Genomic DNA, 23,628 nt, shown 5'->3' on the forward strand with positions numbered 1-23,628 from the left:
TCACAGCTCAGACACGAAAGGCGTTTGCCTGTTGAAGGACAGAGCAGGCACTTTGCCCCAGTGCCACCCCCGTTCCGAAGCACAGAGTGGCGAGGGGGCTCCTGACTGCCAGGGACCCACCCGCTGTCAGCAGATGAACACATAAACATGCAACACACAAAACAAATCTGGGCAGACCAAAGCACGGGCACATGGCCCTTCCACAGCAATAGGGGTTAGACTCTTTATGTCCTCTATTTCATTATTTACATTACTCCATACAGGAGGTCTTAATCCGCAACTGGAACTCAGTACAGCAGTTTGGCTTGGAAATAAGCCTGAAAAAACTGATCTCCTAAAAACAAGTGGAGAGACAACAGCTTGGCTGTTGCAACACAACAGCTGTACACAATGAAACTGGACAGCCCAAAAGCCAAAAAAAAAATTTTTTTAAATTTATATAGTACATTTTGTAATAGTTGTTCTTGGTTGATTGCAGGCAGAAAACTCCAATTTCAGGATGACTAACTGGTATCAAAATTCCTCCCATATTAAATGATTTTGCATTAGATTTCAAGAACTGTTCAGATTTAAGTTTCAGATACAGTTATATGAGCAACAGTTGTTTCACTGAAATATTTTATTTTATATACACAGCTGCAGTTCATTTAGGCAATAGAAAGGTCACGAATACTCTTACTGACACTTGATTTGACACATTTACTTTGACAGAAACCAAACTACAAAAAGGAAGAATAATAATCATTAAGAACACATTTAAAGTAAAATTATTATTACAACTAAATTACAAATTATATAAATATTTGATTCTTCATAATCCCTATGCATTCAACATTTCTAATCTTAGGAGTACCGTTATGGAAGAAGACGATGGCTTTTAAATTTAGTTTGTTCTTATTAGGATGGAAAGTATCATTCAAAACTACCTAAATTTAGACACTATAAAGTAAATTCTGAGTCTGATCATGAATTAACTAGAGTAGAACTGCATCATGCTATCACTGCTGTGGTGCAGCTCTGGCACTTGTGTTTGCAGAGATGGTGCACTTCTGAATTCTTTAGCCACAGGGCTGGTTATCAACAAATGCTGTGTCCAGCTCAAGGGGCAGGCTGTGAGAGCTGACTGCAGTTCTGTGCTGCAAGGACAGAGCCTTCCCCCACTGAAACTGGCATCTCTCTGGAGCTAGCTACACACTCAGAATAGATTTTTTAGAAATAGATTGAAAAAGACTCAGAGGAGATCAAAAGCCTTCCCACCTGTACCCTGACATTTCCCTGTTTCTCTATCCCCTTCTTTTTTTGGTTTCTTTACCGTTTCTCAATCAAATGTTTGTTGGTGGCATCTTACAACAACCAAATCCTGTATTTCTTATTTTGTATGGGAAATACATTGGTTCAATTTCCAGTCCAACTCTGTGGACTTTTGAGCTCTGAGTGTACAGAAGTGCTCCTGTTTGAAAGGGACACAAATGCTGAAGTCAGATATTATAAAATTCTCCCCATTTTCAAAATAGTTTGGTGTTTGATTAGACTTTTCTGTTTAAAACAATCCTTTTGTTTTTGACAGAAGACCAAGTTTCCAGGTTTAATTCTTTTCCAAGTGTCTGGAAACATTTATAATCTCATCTGCAACTCCATTTCCTCAAGAGCTTTTTGTAAATAATATTAAAGTCTCAATATACCTCTAATTCTGTGAAGAAGTGCATTTCTGTTTCCTTATGATATATGTTAAGGTATAATTTTCTTCATACAATTTTATTAGACCAGACAAATCACATCAGACACTTTGCTCTGTTACCTACAGGTCATACATTTGCTGTAGAATATGCAGAACACTTACTCTGTTCCTTCTATTTCCAGCTATTCCTATCAATTTTGAATCCAACAAGACACCCTTATTGTTAAATATAATTTCTTTCATAACTTGCAAAAAGCTGCCAAAATGCACATAGCTTAAACATATTTATCTTCTCAAAACTTAAGTGAGGTGGGTGAAAAAAACTCCACATGCCTGTACTGAAGACACATTGCAGAGAAAAAAAAATACAGCAAGGAGGATGGTGCCAAGCTCAGCAAGTTAAACAGTGGAAATAGGCCAAGAATAGCATTTGGAATTTCTGGTTTATTACATATAGAGTATACTCTTTTCTGTTAAATAAACTATAATCAGTTGGCATTTCACACAAGTAATATGACACATTTTCATCACTTTTTGTATTTATCAAGTGAGTACAACAAAGGAGCAAAATGCTGGCTCCAGTGAAATCTGTGAATTACACAGGCCCTCATTTTGAATAGCATCCTTTTGGGTTGTGTTTGACATGAAATTTGAAATGTTGCTAGTCAAAGTTTGTTTTGATATCCCAGATTTTAACAACATGCTTCTCAAGTATCTGAGTATTTGGAATTACTCTGTATTTCTTGACATGGGATGGATTCTTGTGGGCTGGCTTTGTGTAGCAAAGGCATGGAAGAGCTGTTTTAGAGCCTAAACTAACTGTGAAGCATTGCTTCAGTTGACAGAAATTCAAGGATAACAGCTCATCATAATTTATCACCTCTGGAACAGGAAAAGCCATTGCTGCAAGGTGCCTCATACCTTCTGAAGGTGCTGTGCTCCTGTCTGAAGTTCAGGGTTCCATGGCCTGAGCCACAGTTTTACACTGCACAGAGATGGCCACAATTGCACAAATCTCCTCTTAAACAGACACCTGACTTCCCACAAAGAAGGGAGGAAGACACAAATTATTAAATTATAAAACACTGCCTTCAATTCTGTTTCATTATTAATAAATCTTATAATACATACTTATTAAAAATATATTTTGAAATGCTACATATGAACTGAGATTAACATTGGTTCATTTACCACCATATTGAGTAGTAATGGTTTTAGAACAAGAAAGTTTTAAATTAATTGGTGAAGCTAGCTTTTCAAATATAAAGAAGTATTTTAAAACACCTTAGTGATGTTTAGACATTTTAAATAAAAATAAAGTAAAAATTGCATACTGGCAGTCATTCCTGCCCAAATGGTGCTTGCATTTCCTGCACTGCTCCATCACACTGTAGTACAAAATGGCTGCTGACACCCACACAAATGGAATTCTGGGGCAGGGGCAACATGTTCAGTTCTGTGTGTGTGATTACTTTATTGCACGTGTCACATGAATCAGAGACTGCAGACACCCCAGTCAAAACACCTTCTAGATCTAGACACCTAATGCTTTGGAGACTCTGCAATGAACATTTTGTACTATAAGCTTTTAAAGGAAACAACTCCATCAGCTTCACTTACGAATTATTTGTGCAAAAGTACAGTATTTCATAAATAAACTTTACCCGAATATTACAGAAAAAAGCTTTGGGATACATGAAATATAAATACAGCGACAGCTGAGCTGCAAAATTAATTTAGGTATATACAGTAATACACTCCCCAGTTCCTTTCACAGATGTACATTTAACCTCCCTGAGTCCTTTTCCATACTTAGCAACACGATGCATTCCCAGATGCTCGCTCAGTAACAGCCACAGTAGAAAAGGGTGGAAAAGAGCACATCTGTGTGCACTCCCTGCCACGTGCCAGGGGTTGAAGCTTACTGTACTTTTGCTTCCAGGAGCCCCGTGGTCAGGACAGGCCTGTGGCCACTGACACAGGCCCCAACGTGCCTCAGGGAGTCTGCCCCCAGGTAGGCCAGCAGCAGCTCCGTGTGCCGCATCAGCAGCTGCGTCAGGTCCTCGGCCAGGCTCTCCATGGTTGAGTACCTCACCTTCTCAAAATCAAAAATGTCTTTGAGGAAGAAAAGCACTTGATCCTAGTGGGGGGAAAAAAAAAAAGGAAAAACTTGTTTTCAGTTACAAAAAGGAAAAAAAAAGTATGCAATGCTAACAGCTCTTTCTTTAACATGTTCCCAAAAAGCATCCAATTACGTATTATTTTGGTGCTGAGACAGAAGTGTGCTAAAACAGCCTTTGCAAAACAGTTCCAGGCTTAAAACATTCATATGAAAGTACTTACTTCTTATGGTTTCTTACTGTTAGCCTTAATCTTAGGAAAATGCAAATGTATACTAATAAATAAAATCTTAAGTAATTTTAATCCAAAATATTTTAAAAAATTATAAAAGTGGTAATTAAAAAGAAGTTTCAAACCTTGAAGAAGCAGCATAGATCATACAGCGAATTTCTAGGGCCCAAAAAGCCCCAAGCCAAAACAGGGCTGATATGTTCACATATAGCATAGAAATGTGCAAAAAATCCATCAGGCACCTTGGATGTAAAAATTGTAGACAAAAGTTACACAGTAAATTTAGTATACAGCTTTATTATTCAGCATTAAGTCTTCATAAAAGTCTAACACTTCCCTCCTTGGTGTAATAAAATCTCACAAAGGTAGGGAGCTGTGGCACTGGGTTCTTCTGAGTCCCTGCACAGAGAGGTCAGGATGCAAAAGGGGCTGAGGGGAGGCTGCAGCAGAATTCCTGGTGCTGGTGAGGAATCTGGTGCTTCAGGCAGGGAACAGGGCAGGACTGGATGGGATTTGGCTGTGGGGTCATGCACATGTGGGAGTTGGGGCTGACAATCCCAGCACAAGCAGGTGAGATACAAGAATCATGACCCTGGTGTGCAGAACTCTGATATCTGCATGAGGGGCAGGAAGTCAGAGAAGTGACTGACACCACCACCACCAGAAATTAAACTAGGTTTGGGAAAACCTTTCAGTTAAGGCTTTTTGCTAAAAATAGGTATTAGGGCCCCAGGAGCTAAACTTCTGCAACAGGCAAACTTCTTGTCTGAATTAACAAGTCTACAGGACTAAAGGTTGATCACTCATTTATTTTGCCAAAGCTACAAAAAGAACTTCAAATTTTTAGGAGATGATCAATACCTTTGTTCCATATAATTTGAGAGGCAGCTTACCTTCATTTGCTGTCTTTTTTGCTTCAGTACTGACCAACAACTTGAAGCCACAGCCTAATTGTAAAAATAAAAAAAATAAAGCAAGCCTCAAATAATTTTCCATCTCAAAAGAACTCATCTGCAGAATACTGTATTTCTATATTCTACATTTCAGGGACATGTATTTTCTTCAGTTTCAATCTTGTGACAACACAAAGTTTCAAACCATAAAACAGCAGCTGACATAAATAACAAGTTTATATGTACTTCATACTTGCTATTCCAGATCCATCTTTGCAACATTTTTGTTAGTTCAATTCAAATGCAATTTGGCATCCTTGACTGATTTTACAGCTACCCCAGTTAGCAACACTCACTGGGTTTAAGTGAGGACCAGTCTTGTATATTAAAGTGTGTGCTCAGACATGAGTAACTATTTTAGATATTAAGTGGCATGTGAACACATTGAAATGTACTTTTTCACTTTAGCAAAAGCATTCTTGCAATAGCTTCAGATTCAGCTATGGAGCTTTGTCCAAATATGGACTGTGAAATACAATATACCAACATCAGTACTGGGCTTTTCCCCCTCCCAGCCTCTGACTATCCTCATCTGACTCCCCTCAGTACTGCAAAGAGAGTTTAAAACACACAAAGCACACTGTATCCATGAAACTACAAAAATATATACATGTTATCTTTATTCTTTTCCTCTAGAGGGAATATTTCAATTGTAAAACAAAACTAAAAGGAAAACTTGAAGTGTACAGATGAAAATGGATGAAATGACAGTAGTCTCTGTACCAGCTGACCATGGCACTAGCCTGTGTCTCTAACAGAGGGATGACATCTATCTGGCAAATTAACAGCCACACATGAAAAATCATTAATTGTAATCAACAGCTGAATACCTGTACTGTATTAATTTACTTTTGTTTACTTGTACCTTTGTCCCTTATTGCTAAATCTCTGTCTATGAACCAAAACCTGGACCTGATGTCTAAGATGTGGCTAACAGAAACTTCCCTTCTAAAACTGTACTCCCTCAGAGAAAGGAAGGACAAGGTTAAGTACTTTCTCCAACACATTCAATCATTCTCTGTTTTGGGACAACTTGTAACTTTCAAATCCCTATTATGAAAAACCTGATAATACAATCTTTTAAATTCTTTTGAGGAAGATCTCATGTACATACATGTAGTACATTGCAATGTACTACAGATCAATTAAAATAATTACACATGAATACTTACAGTTTCTTTAAAAGAGGAATTTAACCAGCGGTTATTTACTACATTCTGTATAGATATTGGTGGATTTTCTAAATCTTCAAATGAATCCATTAATATGAAGTCCAGGACAACATCATAAAAATTCAGATTTTTCACCTATATTAAATGAGAACATGATCTAAGTAACCTAGTTTCTCTTTCAGCAGGGGAATTCAGCATGCACCATATTGTAATTTACAGATTTGCAATTGTTTTTAAGGAATATTAAAAATACTTTGTCAGTAAAGGAGAAGTTTAAAAAAGTGTAGTTTCTGGTACTAAACTGGTGAATACCATTTGTCTAAATCAGCAATATAAACAATAAAGAGTTGCCTTTCCCACAATTCTGAACTGTAAAAAATTATTTTTAGGTCCTATGGCATTAGTAAGGGTAAAAACACTTTTCAGAAATGCAACTCACTCCTCTAGCAGCAAGTTCCATTTCGGTATTATCCCAGTGATCTGTTTGCTCCAAAAAATATATCATTTCATCAAAGACATCTTCAAATTTCTTTGGATTCTGTAAAGCAAAAGCAATGAGTATCAAGCAAATGTAAAAAGAGATATGGTTGATTTCCCCTGGACAGTGAATTCAGGTAGAAGTTACATAAACAACAAATCATTGGTAAAAAAAGGATTTTACCTTTCGTGCTTTCACAATTAAAGCAGACAAAATTTTTCTTCCACTTTCAGCAAGAAATATTCTGTTTGATGTTTCTGAAAGAATTATCTAGAAAAAGGTTCAGAAAATATAGACAGGTTCATTCACAGGTTACACCAAATGACCTTGAACATTTCAATCAATTTTAATTATCACCTTTAGTATAGTTAACAAGTTCCTAATAAGCCTTGGTGCAAAGGTTACAAAGCTAATCATAAAATCTGGACTCCTCTGCAAATACATCTCATTTTAGAATGATAAAAACGTAAAAGCAACAAGAAAATATTTAAATACAGATTACATTATAAAACTGCTTGCACAAATAGTAACAGTCAGTTTCAGTGCTATAGGTTAGGCTTAACAGGACAGACAAATCACTTCTTCCAGTTTACCTGAAAAGCTTGTCGAATACAATGAAGCTTAGCAAGGAAGTCACTGTCTCCTAGACATTCAAACATTTCAGTCCTGTGCAAAGAGAAAAGTTTTCAGAGACCATTAAAAAAAAGCAGCACAAGAATATCTATCTAAATCTAATTGCTAGAAAAAATACCTAGTACAGATAATTTCTAAAAAGTGATTTCTAGATAGAATATTGAACTTTAATTTTTGATTTTCCTGGAAGTATTTAAATAGACATAAATCAATACCTTAACACCCGTGAATAAATTTTGCCCTCTTCTGCTAAGTGCATGGCTTCTTCATACAGGGGGCAGTGGCAAAGGGAATCCAGACCATACGTGCTACGAATCTCTCTGTGCTCTGAAAGCTGAAACAACATGTTTGGAAGTTCACTAAAGAGCTTGCTGATATAATTTTTGAGAAGATAAAACAAATGAAAGAAGTTTTCCTAATGTTCTAATGAAAGATGCATCCTTTACTGCATCTGCTTTAAACAAAGGAGTTACACAAGTGAACAGAACAGATACACCAGGTCATAAGACTTAACTTTGCGACTCCTAAAATCTGAAAGCTACAGTTTCAAGTTTCAAAACCTTTAAATTAATAAAATAAAGGCAGCTTACTTCTGTATTTCATTTGCATAGTTAAGTTTTTGAATTGTCTAGTTAAAATAAATGATACCATAATGGGTCTCAAAGCTGTTAAAAGAAAATAATTGCCAGGACACAAAGTACAGAATGATTGCACCATACAATTCCTTAGGAAGCTGGAAATAGTAACATCCTTCCACTCTGTTTTAGTCTCATTGGTAAATAAGTCTCCCAGTTACCAAACATACTGTATAAAACATGAATATTCAATGTTTTATACTACAGGCTCCCTAAATGGTTTTCATTATTGTCAGTGTTAATTCTATGGCTAACATAGAAATAAACATGAACTTGTAGATATTTTTAAAGAAAGAAAACAAACAGATCCATAAATCAAAGCACAAAAATAATACAGAGAACTCCTGTTTACAGGGTATCATGTTCAATCCACAAAACAATGTCTAGCTACAATTTCACTATAAAGATTACATTATATTATTAATAATAATAAAAAAATCTGATGTTTACACATCATTCAGTTTAGTCAATGACCAGAAAATTAATTCTAGCTTTTTTTTTTTTCAATATCCTGCATGGATATTGAAAAAAACAATGTTCCTAGGTTTCTGTGTTTCTGGCCTTTGAGGTCACAGATTAGCACAGGAACTGATACATGGGAATTGGGTGAGGCCCTTGATTATATTTAGCTTTTTTTTTTAAAGAAAACAACAATTCCTCTCAGGCTAACAGATGAAATAAAATATCAGGAGAGAAAGGTCTAACTGTTCCTCCCCAGAGAAGATGATTTTAATTACAGATTAATTCCAACAAATAATATTTTGAAAGGGGGAGCAAATTCCTCTACCACTGACTTCTCTTGGCATACAAAAAGTGAAGGGGAGAAAAAACAAACAAACTGTAAACCAGAAACTAAATGTTTAACTAGAAAAGGTGATCCAGACTCTGAAGTTGCACCATTAATGCTCATGGAGACATTATAAATTTTCTTTTGATGCTTTCTAGTATTTAGAAATATATTGCTATATCACTATTTTATATGTAAACATATAAAGTATATAGATGTAACAATATAGAGATGTAACACAGATTATTATGCTTAAAATGATCTTGCAACCAGTAGGGGCCATTCTTTGAGATTAAATAAGGTGAATGCTTGCCTATATAAACATCCTGCTTAAAGTAAAACTCATTAGAGATGATTTGTAAAGATACATCCACAATTCTAATGTAGAAGACTTCAGCTACTAGGAAAATTCACAAATTATATTCAATATTTAACAGGATTCAGAGCACACAACATTTTCTAGACAAGAACCTCCCAAGATGGCATCAAAAGGAAAATGAACTCTTCATTGCAGAAGTCTCTAGTGACTTGCTGCCTTTGAGGATAAGGTGGGCAGAAGGTTTGGTTTTCAGTTAGATGGCTCACTGTAAGTACCTTATATCAATTGCCATGTGCTCATGATATTTATTGAGGTACCTGATTTTAACTCACTGTGTACCCCTAAGCACCACATAACTCTCCTCACCAGGGCTTTGGTACTAACCACAAGTTCCCAGAAAGCTCCAGCATCCAACATCTTGGCATCACAGGCAAGCTGGACACTTCAAAGCCCCCAGAGTCCCTTCCTGCCATTCTGTAGTGGCCACCTCTGTGCACACACAGCCACTGCCACTTTGAGGCTCCTCACACCCCTCCAGGGATGACAAGGAGCTGTGTCACAGCTACCCCCAGTGCTGGCAGCAGCCAGGAACACAGAGGCTGGTGATGGTGCACTGGATGTGCCAGCCCCAAGTGTCTGCTACTTCCTCAGTGTCAGGGAGAAGAAAATGAAAATGCAGACATAGAAGAGATAGAAGATGATTGACACTAGAGCAGCAATCTCATCCTATAAGGCTTTGCTTGTATCCATTCAAGGCTTTAGAAAGAGAGACCTGTTGGTGACCACCAAAAGGACATTTATGATGGCCTGCCCTAAGATCATTACATTGAATTAACACATTCTTCAAAACTCCAAAGCTTGTAGTTCTAACTTGTGTCTAATCAGGCCTGCTGTGCTGCAGAGCAGCCTCTGAGGACTCCAACATGGACATTGTTCAGATGCCAATCAGATTTCTCTGGACAGTTCAGCTTTAGGGCTGTATCTGCAGTAAGGAGATGCTGAAATCATTGCTCTAAAGCATCCAGCCTTTGCCACTTGCAATCATTTTTAGGTCTGGGATGCTCTGACTGCTTTGGTTTAAGGAACAGGCTCAGTACTCTCATTTGCCCCTCACAAGTTGTTTCTTAATAAACAGAAAAAATTCTCAGCTGTGCATCAAGACCTTGTTGACTACCAAAATAACCACCTACATGAATGTAACAAAAATAAACAATGCTAGACCTTTCAGGAATTCTTGCTTGCTTCCCCCAATAGAGAGGTCACTTTACTGGCACATTCAGCATTCCTTACATTCTGAGAAATTAAGTTTATGCTATATTAAAAAGTTTGATGATGATCTCTTTAAAATATAAATATTCAGAGAAAAGATTTCCTTAAAAATGTAAGTAGCTGCAGGATGAAAGTGAAACATGTTTGGGGAGTTGGAAGATGTGATGGCGATTAGTAACTAAAACCTTTGAGATGGCACTTTAATAAATTGAAATGATGAAGTGGTGTGTTCCACCTAACGTCTGGAAGAAAACAGGAAGGCTGTTACTGATAAAAAGCAGCAAAGCTTTTATTCACAAGTCTAAAAAAATCTCCCAAGCTTTGGACTAAGGAAAGCAAAGTTTATTTGATAATACACCTACAGATTCAGTACTAGTCAAAACACAAAAATGAGACATGATAAATGCATGTGCACTGACAATGCAGAAGCAGCAACAAAGCTCACTGACAGGGAGAGCAGGAAAGAGGTGCTGTTAGGAAGATGGAAAAGAAGCCAGGAAAGAGAGGGCAGAGGCCTTTATCTGGCACACTCACTGCTGCATTGTTGCCAAAGGTGGCAGCTATTTTGGTCACAGTAGATGGGAAAGCAAGACTATGAAAAGCATGCTAACCCTCATCAACACAAGCTGAAGGCAGCCAGGCTCAAATGGGGAAGAAAATACCAGTATTTATCACAGCAGGAGTATTAATAACTTAATTAGGGCAATAGTTGTGCTTACCACCCATTCTGCAATGCTTCCAGAGCCTAAGTGTGTTTAAGAAAAGAAGCCTGTCTGGTCATGGGGATGGCAACTGTGTCTAAATTGTCTTTAAAAAAGATTCAGGCACCTGTGTATATTGTAGCTGCCAGACAGGCACAACTGTGTATGAGAAATCACCAAATGAGTGATCCTCAGCACCCTCTTGATCACCAGCCACAGCCAGATGAAGTTTTGGCTCACCCTCCTGCTATCCTGTAGAGCTCATCAAAAGGGCACGTGGTGCAAGCCCTGCCAAACTGTCCCAGTTTTGTACAGCTCTTTCCTATATTTTGTTCTAATATAACAGCACGACATTCCTGTTGCCTCCTGAGCAGTATCCCTATCAATTTCCATTCAAGCAACTATCTGTGTCTTGTTCTATGAATGTTCTCTCTCCTGTGGCCAGGGAGCTAAATTTGACCTGACTGTGTCAGCACTGAAACATGAACACAGTTTCCAGTCTCCAAAATCAGAGTCACACAAAATACTTAGTCCTGCTCCTTGGGACAGGATACAGTGTAGAAGGAAGCCAAGGAACTGTCAACACAGAGCTTGCAGCATGATGAGGCCACAAAAAATGGCGCCACGTTCTAATTTCCTGGAAGGTGAAATTATTAATTCCAGTAGGGCATAATCACACATATGAATTTCAGATTTAAAAATGTTGCTAAACATTTCAATCAAGACATGGAGTTTAGGACAGTTACTGCTATTGTAACTGCAATCAGGGAGCTTATGATGAAAGAACTGCCTTATTTGGCCCTTAGGTGAGACAAATCCGAAGCTGGAAAAGCCTCAGACCACTTAGCCTAAATTAAAACATTCCACTGTTTCCCTAGTGCGAGAAAAAAAAATTAAGAAGTAGATAAGCAAGAGGAAGCTACTTGTCATCATGTCTAGAATAAAAGAATCTGGTATGTCAATTGTAATCCTGTTAAATCAAAGCAATTACTGTTCTCTGCTAACAGCTGAATACACTGGGAAGTTGTTACTGCTCCTTCTCATTGCTGTAAGGTGAAGCATTTCCCCACCACACACCCTCCTGAGGATGGACAAAATATTAAATCAAGGTAGCAGAGGTTTTGTACCAGAACACCAATTCACAGCTTTATTCTCCGTGCACCACACAATGATGCCCTGTAGCCACAACTCCCTGTAGTTTAGGCCTAGTGGCTCCCACTTAACCCAGAACATTGATGGCGCTCTGGCTCAAACACCAAAGTGGAAGTTGTTCATGTTCTATTAATCTTCAGGACTTCTGTCACCTAAGAGTTTCACTAGATTCTTCAATAAAATCTGAGAAAAGAGAATTTGTTCTATTGGCAAAGGCTAGAACAACTGGAAAGGATGAGAGAATCTTAATAACTTTATCCTGGAAGAACAAGTTGACAGAAGTGGCTTTGATGTATCAAAATGTGGAGAATATTTTCAGGATACTTAAAGACAATTACATGTCCAATTTTGATTCCAATGGTTTTTTTCAGACACTGGGACAATATAGCTTCAGCAGAGGATGATGATTCCACTGATACATCCTGGGGTTTCTGTTTGCTTGGTTGATTGGTTGGTTTTGCCTTTCCTTAAAGCCAAGCAGCTCAAATGAGCATAAGGGGTTGTTCCCATCCTCACATACTCACAAAAGCATTATGAAAGTTCAGGTGAAAAAATCCCCCAAAACCAAACCAGATACAAAATGTACAAACTATAATGGTTTACAGCTCCTCTCATGAGCTGGTAGATCTGAAGCAAGCTTGAATTGTGGTGGTGTCCAAATTACAGCAAAGAGAAACCAGTCTCTATGGATACAGTTCTTGTTAGGAATGCTGGGCACCACAACTTAATGTGAGTTACTAAATCAAGGAAATCACTATTTAATGTGAATTACTAAATCAAGGTAACTGTGTTATGGAAAAACAAGCCCCATAAGAGACAGTCAAAACAACTGCAAAGAATGTGTGTGCAATTCTTTCTTTTTGCAACTGACTTCAGCAGCTTAGTTGTGGTGTGTACATGAGAGCAATATCTATCACAAAATGGACCTTTTGAGGCCAGCTGCCTCTCCTGCTTTTTGGAGAACAGTGCTATTCAAGATCACTTCAGCTCCTCAGATACTACAGAAGGAGACATTCCTCATTCAACTAAGTGTGTCACTGCTCATGAGTCTCTTTCAAACACCTCAAGGGAGCTGTAGCAGACTCCAGCTAACAGGCTGTTACCCAGAGATTACCACGTGTCCTTTGTGCTCTTATCCCACAGGATTACAGCGAGTTAGATCAGGCACTTTACGTTGCCAAGGAAGCCTCCCAGTATGGCCAGCCAGGAGGGTCCCTGCAGCCCCAGGGCACCTCCAGGGACTGTCACTGCCAGCCCAAGGTCCCTTCCCGTGGTGGCTGCAGGCAGCTGGGGGGTCCCTGCACACCCACACGGCCACACAAGCTCCCCCAGCTCGGCCCAGGGCCCCAGAGCAGCCTCAGACCTCTGGTTCCTGCTAAGTCATTTCATCCCAGTGCAACAACAGAGCAACATCTCAGCCTGCTGCCTTCATATTGTGCATGGAACGTGCTAAAACAGGTAGCTGTCAACTTCTTATAATTTCCTCCCCAGAAAACCCCCTCTAAGTCTATACTACACAAAGCCTTCTTCATACATCTTTATAGTATGGTAAAGCAATAGGAAAAAAGAACAGAAAAATATAAATCATGGTGAAAGGAACTACTATAGCCTCAACTGACTGCTTCTTCACTCATGAAAATGTGATCTATTTTTCAAAAGCAACTTCTGTTTAGGAGGAGTTGGGGATGCATTATGCCAGTACACAAAAATAAACCCAAAACAACTGGGTCCAATGAAGCCTGGAAAAGCTCTATTTTCTCCCACAAGAGAAATATATTTTTGCTTACAATGATTAGCAAAAAATAAGGATTCTTCTGTTCACTGTTGAAATAGATCAATAAATCTTTAAAAAAGCAATCTTTAAGAGTCTTACCTCAGCTGTGGAAACAAAGGAATCCGTGGATGCAATGCTTAATGTATCTCGAAGGCAGAAATCATCCCCATTATCCTTTACAGTAATGTCTGTATTTTTATCTTTAAAATTAAAAAAAAAAAGTTTATTAGACAATCAGAAAACTCCATTTACATCTTGAAAACATGTTTCATGTGTACTTTAACACAGTATTTCATTTGGAAGGCACAACATTATACTACTGTAAGAGTAAATTCTTTTATGACCCACTAACATATATAAATGTGACTCTCTCTTTTCTGCCTTTAAAGTGGATTTTCAAATATCATCCACAATGAACTGGAAGAAGACAAAAAGACTTGGCCAAGGTTTTGGCCTTTCTTTTATAGACTACTGATGATCTCTTTATCTTATGATATTACTTTGCTACATTGAGCTAGATCCTCAGTCAAGTTTTTGACTTGGCTGTGTTATGTAACAAACTGCTCCATGTCCCAGACACCACTTTTACTTTTCTAAATAAAAGTTTATTAATAAAAAAAACACCACCACATTTTAGTTTTACTTGAATTTGCTTCACTTTCTACTTTTCATGCCTTTTTTCACTTGCTGGTTCTCCTAGAGAGCAAGTGAAGCTTTAAATCTTCACTGCATCCTCTTTCCTCAAAAAGCTTTATCACTGAAATAACACATCCAGAAGTATTTCCTACAGTACAAGAATTCTTAAAGCCTTTAAAATAACTGTTATTTTTTCTTAAAATCTTCTGCAATGCAGTTTCTCTCAGTTCTGCTTCACTTTATTCTCAGATTTCAACTTTTGCACTTCTGGGATTGTTTCATTTTCACCATACAGAAACACTTTCACAGAAGGATTAAATTCGTAAGTCGGTAAGTCAGACTTTGGCTTGATGTGACCCATCCTACATTCCCAGTAGAGCAGATACATTTATTTTGGGTTACTTTACCTTCAGACATTACACATGTGTTCCTAAAAGCCTGTTTTATCTCCAAGAGTCAGCAGCAACCAGCTACCCAATGTCATCCAGGCTTGTTGCTACAGCAATACTTCACTAAAAACTCCATTACACAGCGGAGCAGCCAAATGCCAATTTACTGGGATGGTTTACTCATCACTTGAAATGCTACAAAGCCACATTACTTAACTATTACTTTGGTGGTTGTTATGGTTTTATTAGTTATGGACTTGGAATGACAGCTCAAAAACGGCACAGAACAAATATCTGTCTTTGGGAATATTCACTGAGGGAAAAAATGATTCAGAGTTTGGAGAAAGATTTTACTAGAGTGAGTTAGGCAAATTGCAAACACGACTTCACCACTATTCATAAGCAGTCTGATTTTTTTCAGCTCATTCTTACTATTTCTTTCTTCTGACCTCTTAAAACCAAGAGGAAAAGTACTGGAGCTTAAAAGCTGGTCAAGAAACAATCACATACTGAAATCTGAAGTGCTGGAACAGAAAAGCAAACTGTGGTTTGTAAAGCACTACCTTGAGGTCTGCTTAGAATAGATGCGTAACATGATGTTTCTTTCCTATTTCTAACTCGCTATTTGCATTAATTCTCTTCTAATATTACATTAGATGATTTTCTAATATCACTTTTTCACAAAAGTGAAAGTTCAGAGTTTGCAGAACTTGCAATAATACTGTTAAACCCAGGATAGTACAAGCATTATAGACTGGCTGCAGATTTTTTGGCTCTCCTTTTTTCAACCTCTTCTTTTGCCTAAGCCGCTTTTACTGTTATATGTGAGTTTATAGCTCAATAACAGGAACATATCCGCAGACTGATTTTAAATAGTTTAACTCTGGGTTATGTGGTTGATTACATATAAATGGGAATAATGCTGCTAAACTAAAATGTATTCCACATATGTTAAAAAAAATAATTGGTGTAAATGAAGGAATCACAGCCCAGAACAACACAGAATCAGGGGTTCTTCCATAGATCTTGCATTCAGCCTGTTATAGACTATATGAAGCTTTAGAGTTAATAAAATTTTTACTTAACCTATCTTTGCTGAAAAAGTCATACTTCCAAGTTTTCTAATATGGCCTAAAACTATCATCAAGCCAGTATGCTTTTAACATGTTAATTAGTTGAATATGGAGTATCTGTGTTTTCACTCAAAAAAAAAAATCTTACTGCTACAGAAAAAGACACAAAATTCGCATTTTATGAGGAAGAAAAAGATTAAAAATAAGGTTGGAAATGCTGAGTAAAATAATACCTTTGGCAAGTGATATGTGCACACAAAGCACAGCCTCCTTAAAGAAAACTAAAGAGCCTTGTCAGCTATTTCTGACTTTCAGGCCAGCACCACCCTAATACCCCGAAACATCCTTAGCCAAGCAGGTGCTTATCAATACCCAGGCTGTGAAGGGAGCATGCTCTTATGAAAATTCACCATGGAATTTCATTGGGGTGAAAATTAACTTACAGCTGGAGTACATACCAAGCAACTACCAGCAGAACATTCTTAGACACAAGAACATGAAAAAAAAGAGACAGTGGCACAAAGAGACTCCTGGAATGAACAGCTGCAAGAGGAACCCACCCACCAGCGCCTGCAACTGCTCACACACTCATCCCTGCTTCTTATGGACTCTAATAACTTCAGGAGGGGAGTACCAGCAAGTATGTGAGCTTCAAATATACTTCACCTATTTGAGGAGCCAAGGAGTTATTTTGGGTTCACTTCTATTTGGAAAGAGGATGAAGTAGAGTGTCAGATGTTACAATCGTGGTCTTGACTGTAGTGCCTTAAAATGTGTCTATGGTCCCTAAATTATATTACAGTGTTAAAAACATGGAAAAGTATGGAGGACTGCTAAAGCTTGTGAAATTACTCCTAGCTTTATAAGGTTTTGCAAACAACTATCTATTTAAAACTAAACAAGATTTAAAAAAGAGACCAGAACCAAGCTATTTTCACATCTATTTACAAATACTAATCCAGAATAATTATTTGTCTTTGTTCTGGTACATTTTCACGGTAATACAGAGCACAGAGTTAACTCCCTAAACTCTCAGAGCAAAATCTGACCTTCATAACTGCACAGAAATCAGCTTTTTAGTATTCAACTGGGAAGCATTCACCTTCCCATAACATTTTAAAACTCTGAAAACCGTTTCCATGTTATCTTCCTGCCAACCCTGAATGAAACATGGCAGGAGTTCACAAGTGAGTTTGGCACTTAGCTGACACATTTAAAAAAGGAAAGCACTTACCCACTAGTAAAGAACTCACTGGGAGTTACAGATTTTAGTTCCAAGTACCACCATTAAAGTTACGGTTCCCTATTCTGCCCAGCCCTCCCACTTCAGTGGAAAATCAATGCAGTTAAAACATCACAAGCAGAAAAGCAGGATGAGAAAGTAGAAACTTATGAAGTCTGAAGAGGAAAAAACCTTGCAAAGGAATCCACTTATGAAAAGTCATGGCACCCTCAGAGCAGCAGGGGCCCAGTGTTCTGCCAGCCCACGTTGTGTGCTCAGAGCCCTTCTATTTGTGGCTTCCCATCCAGTGAAAGGAATTACAACAATCCAGCTCAGACAGCAGCATGAATCAGTTCAGTTCCATGAGAGTGTGCCACAGTCTTCTAGCTAGTCACAAGTGGCACAGTGGTTTGTCACCCCTTGCTGAAACATCCAAAAGCAGCTTTATTTACCTTTATAAATAGTTCATAACTCTGAGAGTGCTGATCATCACTTCTACCAAGTAGCTGCTAAAACATTACATGAAGTCTTAGAGGATGCACCCCGAAAACAGCGAATTTTACATCATGTCATACTTATAAAAAGAAAACAATCCCAGCCTTCAGGTGCCCCCTTTTGATGACTGGGTCCTACAGCCACAAGTTAAAAAAGCAAGCCAATACTGGAGCAGGGTACCCACACTGTGGATCTGCTGTTGCAGTATGTGTTTACATTCTCCAGTAACACAAGTATCTGGGGGAGCTGGAGGCACCTCATCTAACCACATGAAACCAAAGCTGTTACTGACTTCAGCATGAAAATGTATTTCAGGTCAGGGCATTTTAAAAATATCTCCCTAAATCTTGTATTCTACCAGTACATCAGCATGTATCAAAGTTCAACATGTCTCATGGCTCTTTGTTGTGACTGCTCTGATGCAAACTGAAGTGCCAGATCCCTTTAGGAAACAAAGCCACACTCCTTCCATGCCCACCAAGCCACAGAAGACACTCCAGCCTGGCTCTCAGGGGGTGCTCACACCTCCAGCAGGGCCCTCTTCTAACTCTGAGCTTCTGCTCACCAGGGTGAGGCCAGGAACTCAGCAGCCAAAGCTGCCTAGTGGGCAAGAGCACAGGAGAGCATCAGACACTCAGTGTTTGCAATTTCACCCTCCTCCTAGCACTCACAGACCTTTGTCAAGGTAAGCTGTGGCTGAGCCTTCAAATGACATCCTTAACAGAAACCTCAGTGGTTTCCATGCAGGGACTTATCTTCTGCTTATGTGTGAATAGAGAGCCAAATCCTTACTTCCTTGGAAAAAGTCGACTTAACAGAACTTTCATAATTATTTCCAAGCACAACTATAATATTCAGGGTTCACATAAAAGCCTTCTACTTAAAACACACTCACACAGGTATGAAAAGGTCCATTTTCCAAGACACTGGGTTCTCACCTAATTATCATTATGCAAAACCCAAGATATTGCTCAGTCACTGTGTTCTGCATCACTTGGATGTTATTAAGACAAAAGTATGACACAGCTGACAAAAAGATGAATTAAAAGCACATGTATAGATGACAGTAATATATTCTTCATAAGTAGAGAATGCTTATAAAAATTTAATAGTACAATCCATTCAGTTTAAACACACATAAGCAATAAAATCCACCTGAAAATTGTGATGTACTGATTTGCAATATTTGTCATGTGGAAAAATATGCAATTTGCCTAAAATAATCTCATAATCTTCAAGAGATTTTCCAAATACTTTGGAAAGAAATAATAACAATTTCTGCGATGTTGATAATAGTTTGACTATTTTCAAACATTCAAGATGCTAACTTTGTCCATAAAGTTATATTATCTGCAGAATACCACATTTAATGGTGTATAAAACAACATGGCTACTGCTCTTATATCCTATTGCTCTCATTCTGCAAAGGTAAATAAACAGCACAAAATTACATGTGTAATCATTTTAGTCTCTTCATGTAAAAATCAAGTGTATCTGAGAAAGGAATGTAAGTTCAATTTATTTCCCATAATCTATGCACAGGTACATCAAATTACAGAAAAAGTATTAGGAAATACTATATAAATTTGATATTCTGGAATGGTGATAAATAAAGTGATTCTTTCAAGATTTAAATCTGCTAAAGCATTCTTCCATAAATTTGATAACAGAGTTGGAATATTTTCTGATAGTTATTTTTTTAAGCAAAGAAAATACCAAAGGCTAAAAATATAGTTTTATTATAGAGAATATGGCTTGTGAAAGCTGTGTCTGAATCATCATAGCAGATTTATTGTAAAACCAACATTTCAAAATGGAAAGACCTCATCATGAGAAACTCTATGATCTCAAGGAAGAGGCACGTGGTGCTATGTTGCTAAAATCTGAATTTTAAGAAAACAAAGCAGCATCTGATATGTATTTTATACCCTGAATTAACACATCATGTGTGCTGACAGCTGAGAAATCAGCTTAGTAAACACAAAATAGATGTATGCATGCATTTTTCTCTCTGATTTACCTCTCTGACTCTCTACTTTCCAGACATATGATCCTGAAGCAGATTTGAGACACGTATCTTGTGTAAACTACATGTCACTAAGAGGTCTTTCCCTATCACACAGCCTTTCATTTCACTGAAAATGGAAACACTGCACATTATATGGTTCTACACTTACAAAGGGTTATAGTTTTTCACAACTTCTTAACCCTGAACCTAAATATCTTCCCTGAATCTAAGGTTTCAATCCCTATTCTTTATAGAAAAGTTTTGCTTCTGAGCACTCTACTGTTTTCAAGTCCAATAGTTTACAATAGTTTAGGTAACAGCTTCTGTACTTTGATTTGATTTGAGAGAAAAGATCTGGCAACCAAGTGAATTTGCTCAGTTGTCTAATCCAGACAGAGTCTGCTTGGGTGGATGTGCAGCACAAAGCTGTCACTGCTCTTCACAGGGGTACTCCATTCTCCTGCAGCTCAGAAAGAACCACATCTCTGCTGTCCACAGCAAAGACCAGTTTCAATTCCAGCACTGCTTATTTCAAAGCTGAGACACTGAGGCCCCAGGCTTTACAGCACAGCCCTGTGGAGCCTGCCAGACACCTCAGTCATCAGATTTAAACGTCACTGTCTTTTCTCAGCTCTTCACTTCTCCAAGTGCAACCTACTGCTATTTTTGTACAGCCACCTTCTAGTGACAATGGAATGGTCTGTTCAACCCCATTCAGTGTGACAGTACATTAACTCATGGGGATGCAGAGCAGATTCAAGATGCAATGTCATATTTAGAGAAAAAGGAAGTACAAAGTTAATTTTCAGGCTTCTACACCTGGAAATCAGTACCTTCAGTACCTTTCCTATGCCAGAGGCCTCCATAAGCAGGTTAGGTAGAAAGATCTTCTCACCAGACTGACAGAGGAGTCTCAAAAGTGAATTTCTCCCTATGGTCTCAGTTCTTCCACACCTGTCAGTCAGTGGGTACTTAACAGCAGGATGTTTATACCAGTGCTTTATCAAGAGAATCCCTTCCCTTTTTCCAAGACAATTCTCATTGCCCCCTTTTTGCCTTTCCCACCACACATTTCTTCAAAGAAAGATATTACCACACATAGTGATGAAAAGGGACAATAATAACCAGCAACTGTTGCTCAGCTCCTGAAACTTGTGTTTCTAATTATTTCTTCAATTTACTTTTTTCCAAATCAGTTTCTTAACATGTCATATGAAACCCAAAAGAGCAAACATTGCAGTATTCTGGCACATAAACTACTTTGCTGGACACAGCATAAGAGTATGGGACCATCCAAGATGATCTTGTCAAACTAAGATTTCTGGGAAGGTTTTTCTTTAGCCAGTACATCATGCCATAGGGGTGCTGACATTTCAAAGCAAGAAAGACAGCCTGACAAAAGGAATCCACACATTCATTTGTTCTTCCATTAAAATAAACATATGCTGCCCAGCAGTTGATAATTCCACTTACATGTATAAAGACAGTATCAGAAAAATCTGATTCCTTCTCATCCCTGAATTATCAGACAAAGACAGAACCAGCTATACAGGTGGTGATCCTCAGTGAAATAAACATCAAAAGATGCAGGCATACATGTGTGTTTTGGGCTCATACTTAGATTCTGTATTCAGAATGTTTGACACAGAAAAACTCTGCAAGAACAGCCTAATAACCTCAGTGTTCCCTTCAATTTCAGGGCAGAACTATTTAACAGAACACTGCAGACTCCAGTGACACTGCTCAGGAATGTGACTGGCTTCTGCAAACCCAGCTGCACACAGACATGGTTTAACAACCTAAATTTCTGAGACATATGTTTAACTTTGGGCTATAAGACTTAAAGAATATCTGGAGTGCCCCACTGACTGGGACTTACTTGCATTCTACTTGTCCCCAACAATGGGAAAGAATGAGATAAGAATCCTTATAAGGTTGTACTCTATGTAGAGTTCTGAATCTTTAGTTTACTAAATAAGACAAATTATTAAACTTAAACTAAAAAACCAATAACACTATAAGGTTGCCAAATGCATTAGTAACAACATATTAATGCTTGAATCATAATGCAACTTGACCATTGCCAATCACCTAAGCAATGTACATTCTCTATTATTCAAGCCTCGCTTTATTTCCCCTTACTCTGGTTTACCACAGATAACTAATACATTGACTAGACAGCAACTTTAACTGCATCTGTTTGAGCAGCTGCTAATCAGAGCCAAGCCATGTGGAAATATGCATACATTTACCTTTAAATACTCACAGCCTTTCTCCATGTAGAACAAGGGCAGCTTTAAATAGCAGGAGAGAGAATAAAGCTTGGTGTGATCGACATGTGCTCTTGAATCAGTTACACCACAGCTCTTTGCTACAAAACTGGATTATTAGGTAAGGTGGGACATGTGCACAGTCCAGAGAGCTCACAGAGAATTAGAGACAGTAATTTATTTTAAAAACACCCTGTAGTTTGAACTATCAAAAGGGAAATCAGACACATCTCAAACCCAGTTACTTTTGTCTAAGTTTTAGCAATTAACTGCACAAATAGATGCATGAGAGAAAAATGACACATAAGTAATAAATTTTACTACCTCCATTGTTATTGTTCACTTTTGCTATAACTTTCCACAAAAATAAATTTACTCCCACACACTTTCAACTTCAAAGCATTTCAAGCTGAAACAGAAGTTTAAGAAAATTGTAAGATATTAAAAGGCCATTAGGAATGAAATGCTTACACAAGCTACTTGAGCCTTCCAGTTATAGGGTAAACAATTAAAAAAATCCCACACTCCAAAGTAAATGCTTGGCAAATAAATGTGCAGAGCTGTAGTGATGGGGCATGTCTAGTGATAGATAATAATTTAACAGCAATTCTTGAAGACTGTGCTGTGTGGATATACCACAATCTTTTATGCCACCTTGATGGGTCAGAGTCTTCCACTTAAAAGAGCAGCAAGATTTAAACATAGTAGACACATCCATTAAGAAAAGTTCTTAGATTTTGGGTATGTGCACATGCTCACAATATTTTAATTTCATTTTAAGTCCTTGAAAATATATTGCAGACAGAAGTGTACCTATTTGAGTTCTAACTACTGAATTAATAAAGCTATAGTGCAGAGATCTGTATTTGCTGATTTTATGATTCTGTCAATATTCCATTTTGATATTGCTCTCCAAAGCAATTGGAAAGCTCAAAGTGTTTTTTCTGCACTTCCAAGACTAAGCCAGCAAGCCAAGAGAGTTGATTTCCTTGGAAGTCTCTTCAAATTCTGAACTATCACTGCCGTTCTCTCCCTGAGCCTGTTCTGGCTCCCCTTTCTTCATTTTGCCCAAAAATGTTTCAGACAAGCCTCTCTTAAAAGCATACTGCAATGCAAAAAAGAGATTGTTCAGAGAAGATCTAAAGGGGAATTGGCCCTATGGACCAAAACATGTTCCTGATCATCAGTTTCTATAACCTCACACTGCCAGTACTCCAGCCAAAAAAATAAACACTTATCCCACCCTCACTCATTGCCATCTATCCGATTTTCCCTACCTCTAGACAATATATACAAACTAATAGAAGCGCATGTACACCTTCTAGTAAGAAAAATAATCTGCAAACTATAACTTGTTAAGAATGTATCATAAAAACATGAGAGAGGAGAAATAAAAAAAAACCCAACCTCCTGCATTTGCAGGCCTTTTACCACTTTTATGTAACTTTTCAAAATGCAGGCAAGCAGTTATTAATTCAAGCTCTGACACGTGGGGAAAATGATTACATTTCTTTTCTCAAATAGAAAGTAAATATGTACTTTTAAAATAATTTTTTCGAAATTGAGAAAGAGACAATTGCAGCTGCCCACATATTGTAAAGAACAAGCAGAATTAGTTGAGATGCATTTTGT

The 23,628-nt window shown here is 37.9% G+C and overlaps 1 protein-coding gene across 1 annotated transcript in view; it reads right to left on the reverse strand.

Moving 5' to 3' along the window:
• Positions 1-2,104: 2,104 nt before the first annotated feature.
• The window catches only part of MIGA1 (mitoguardin 1), a 33,958-nt gene continuing 12,434 nt past the window's right edge, over positions 2,105-23,628 (reverse strand). Inside the window, exons 8-16 of the mRNA XM_054286174.1 lie at positions 14,003-14,103; positions 7,482-7,600; positions 7,227-7,299; positions 6,817-6,903; positions 6,595-6,693; positions 6,156-6,290; positions 4,924-4,977; positions 4,156-4,272; positions 2,105-3,818 (exon numbers count right to left, since the gene is read on the reverse strand). Coding sequence (XP_054142149.1) covers positions 3,600-3,818; positions 4,156-4,272; positions 4,924-4,977; positions 6,156-6,290; positions 6,595-6,693; positions 6,817-6,903; positions 7,227-7,299; positions 7,482-7,600; positions 14,003-14,103 — 1,004 coding nt within the window. The 3' untranslated portion in view covers positions 2,105-3,599. The remainder of the gene's footprint in view (positions 3,819-4,155; positions 4,273-4,923; positions 4,978-6,155; positions 6,291-6,594; positions 6,694-6,816; positions 6,904-7,226; positions 7,300-7,481; positions 7,601-14,002; positions 14,104-23,628) is intronic.

This window comes from Melozone crissalis, unplaced genomic scaffold (genome assembly GCF_028551555.1).
Source record: "Melozone crissalis strain CALT ecotype California unplaced genomic scaffold, PUWL_Pcris_2 ptg000045l_1, whole genome shotgun sequence".
Taxonomy (NCBI): Eukaryota; Metazoa; Chordata; class Aves; order Passeriformes; family Passerellidae; genus Melozone; species Melozone crissalis.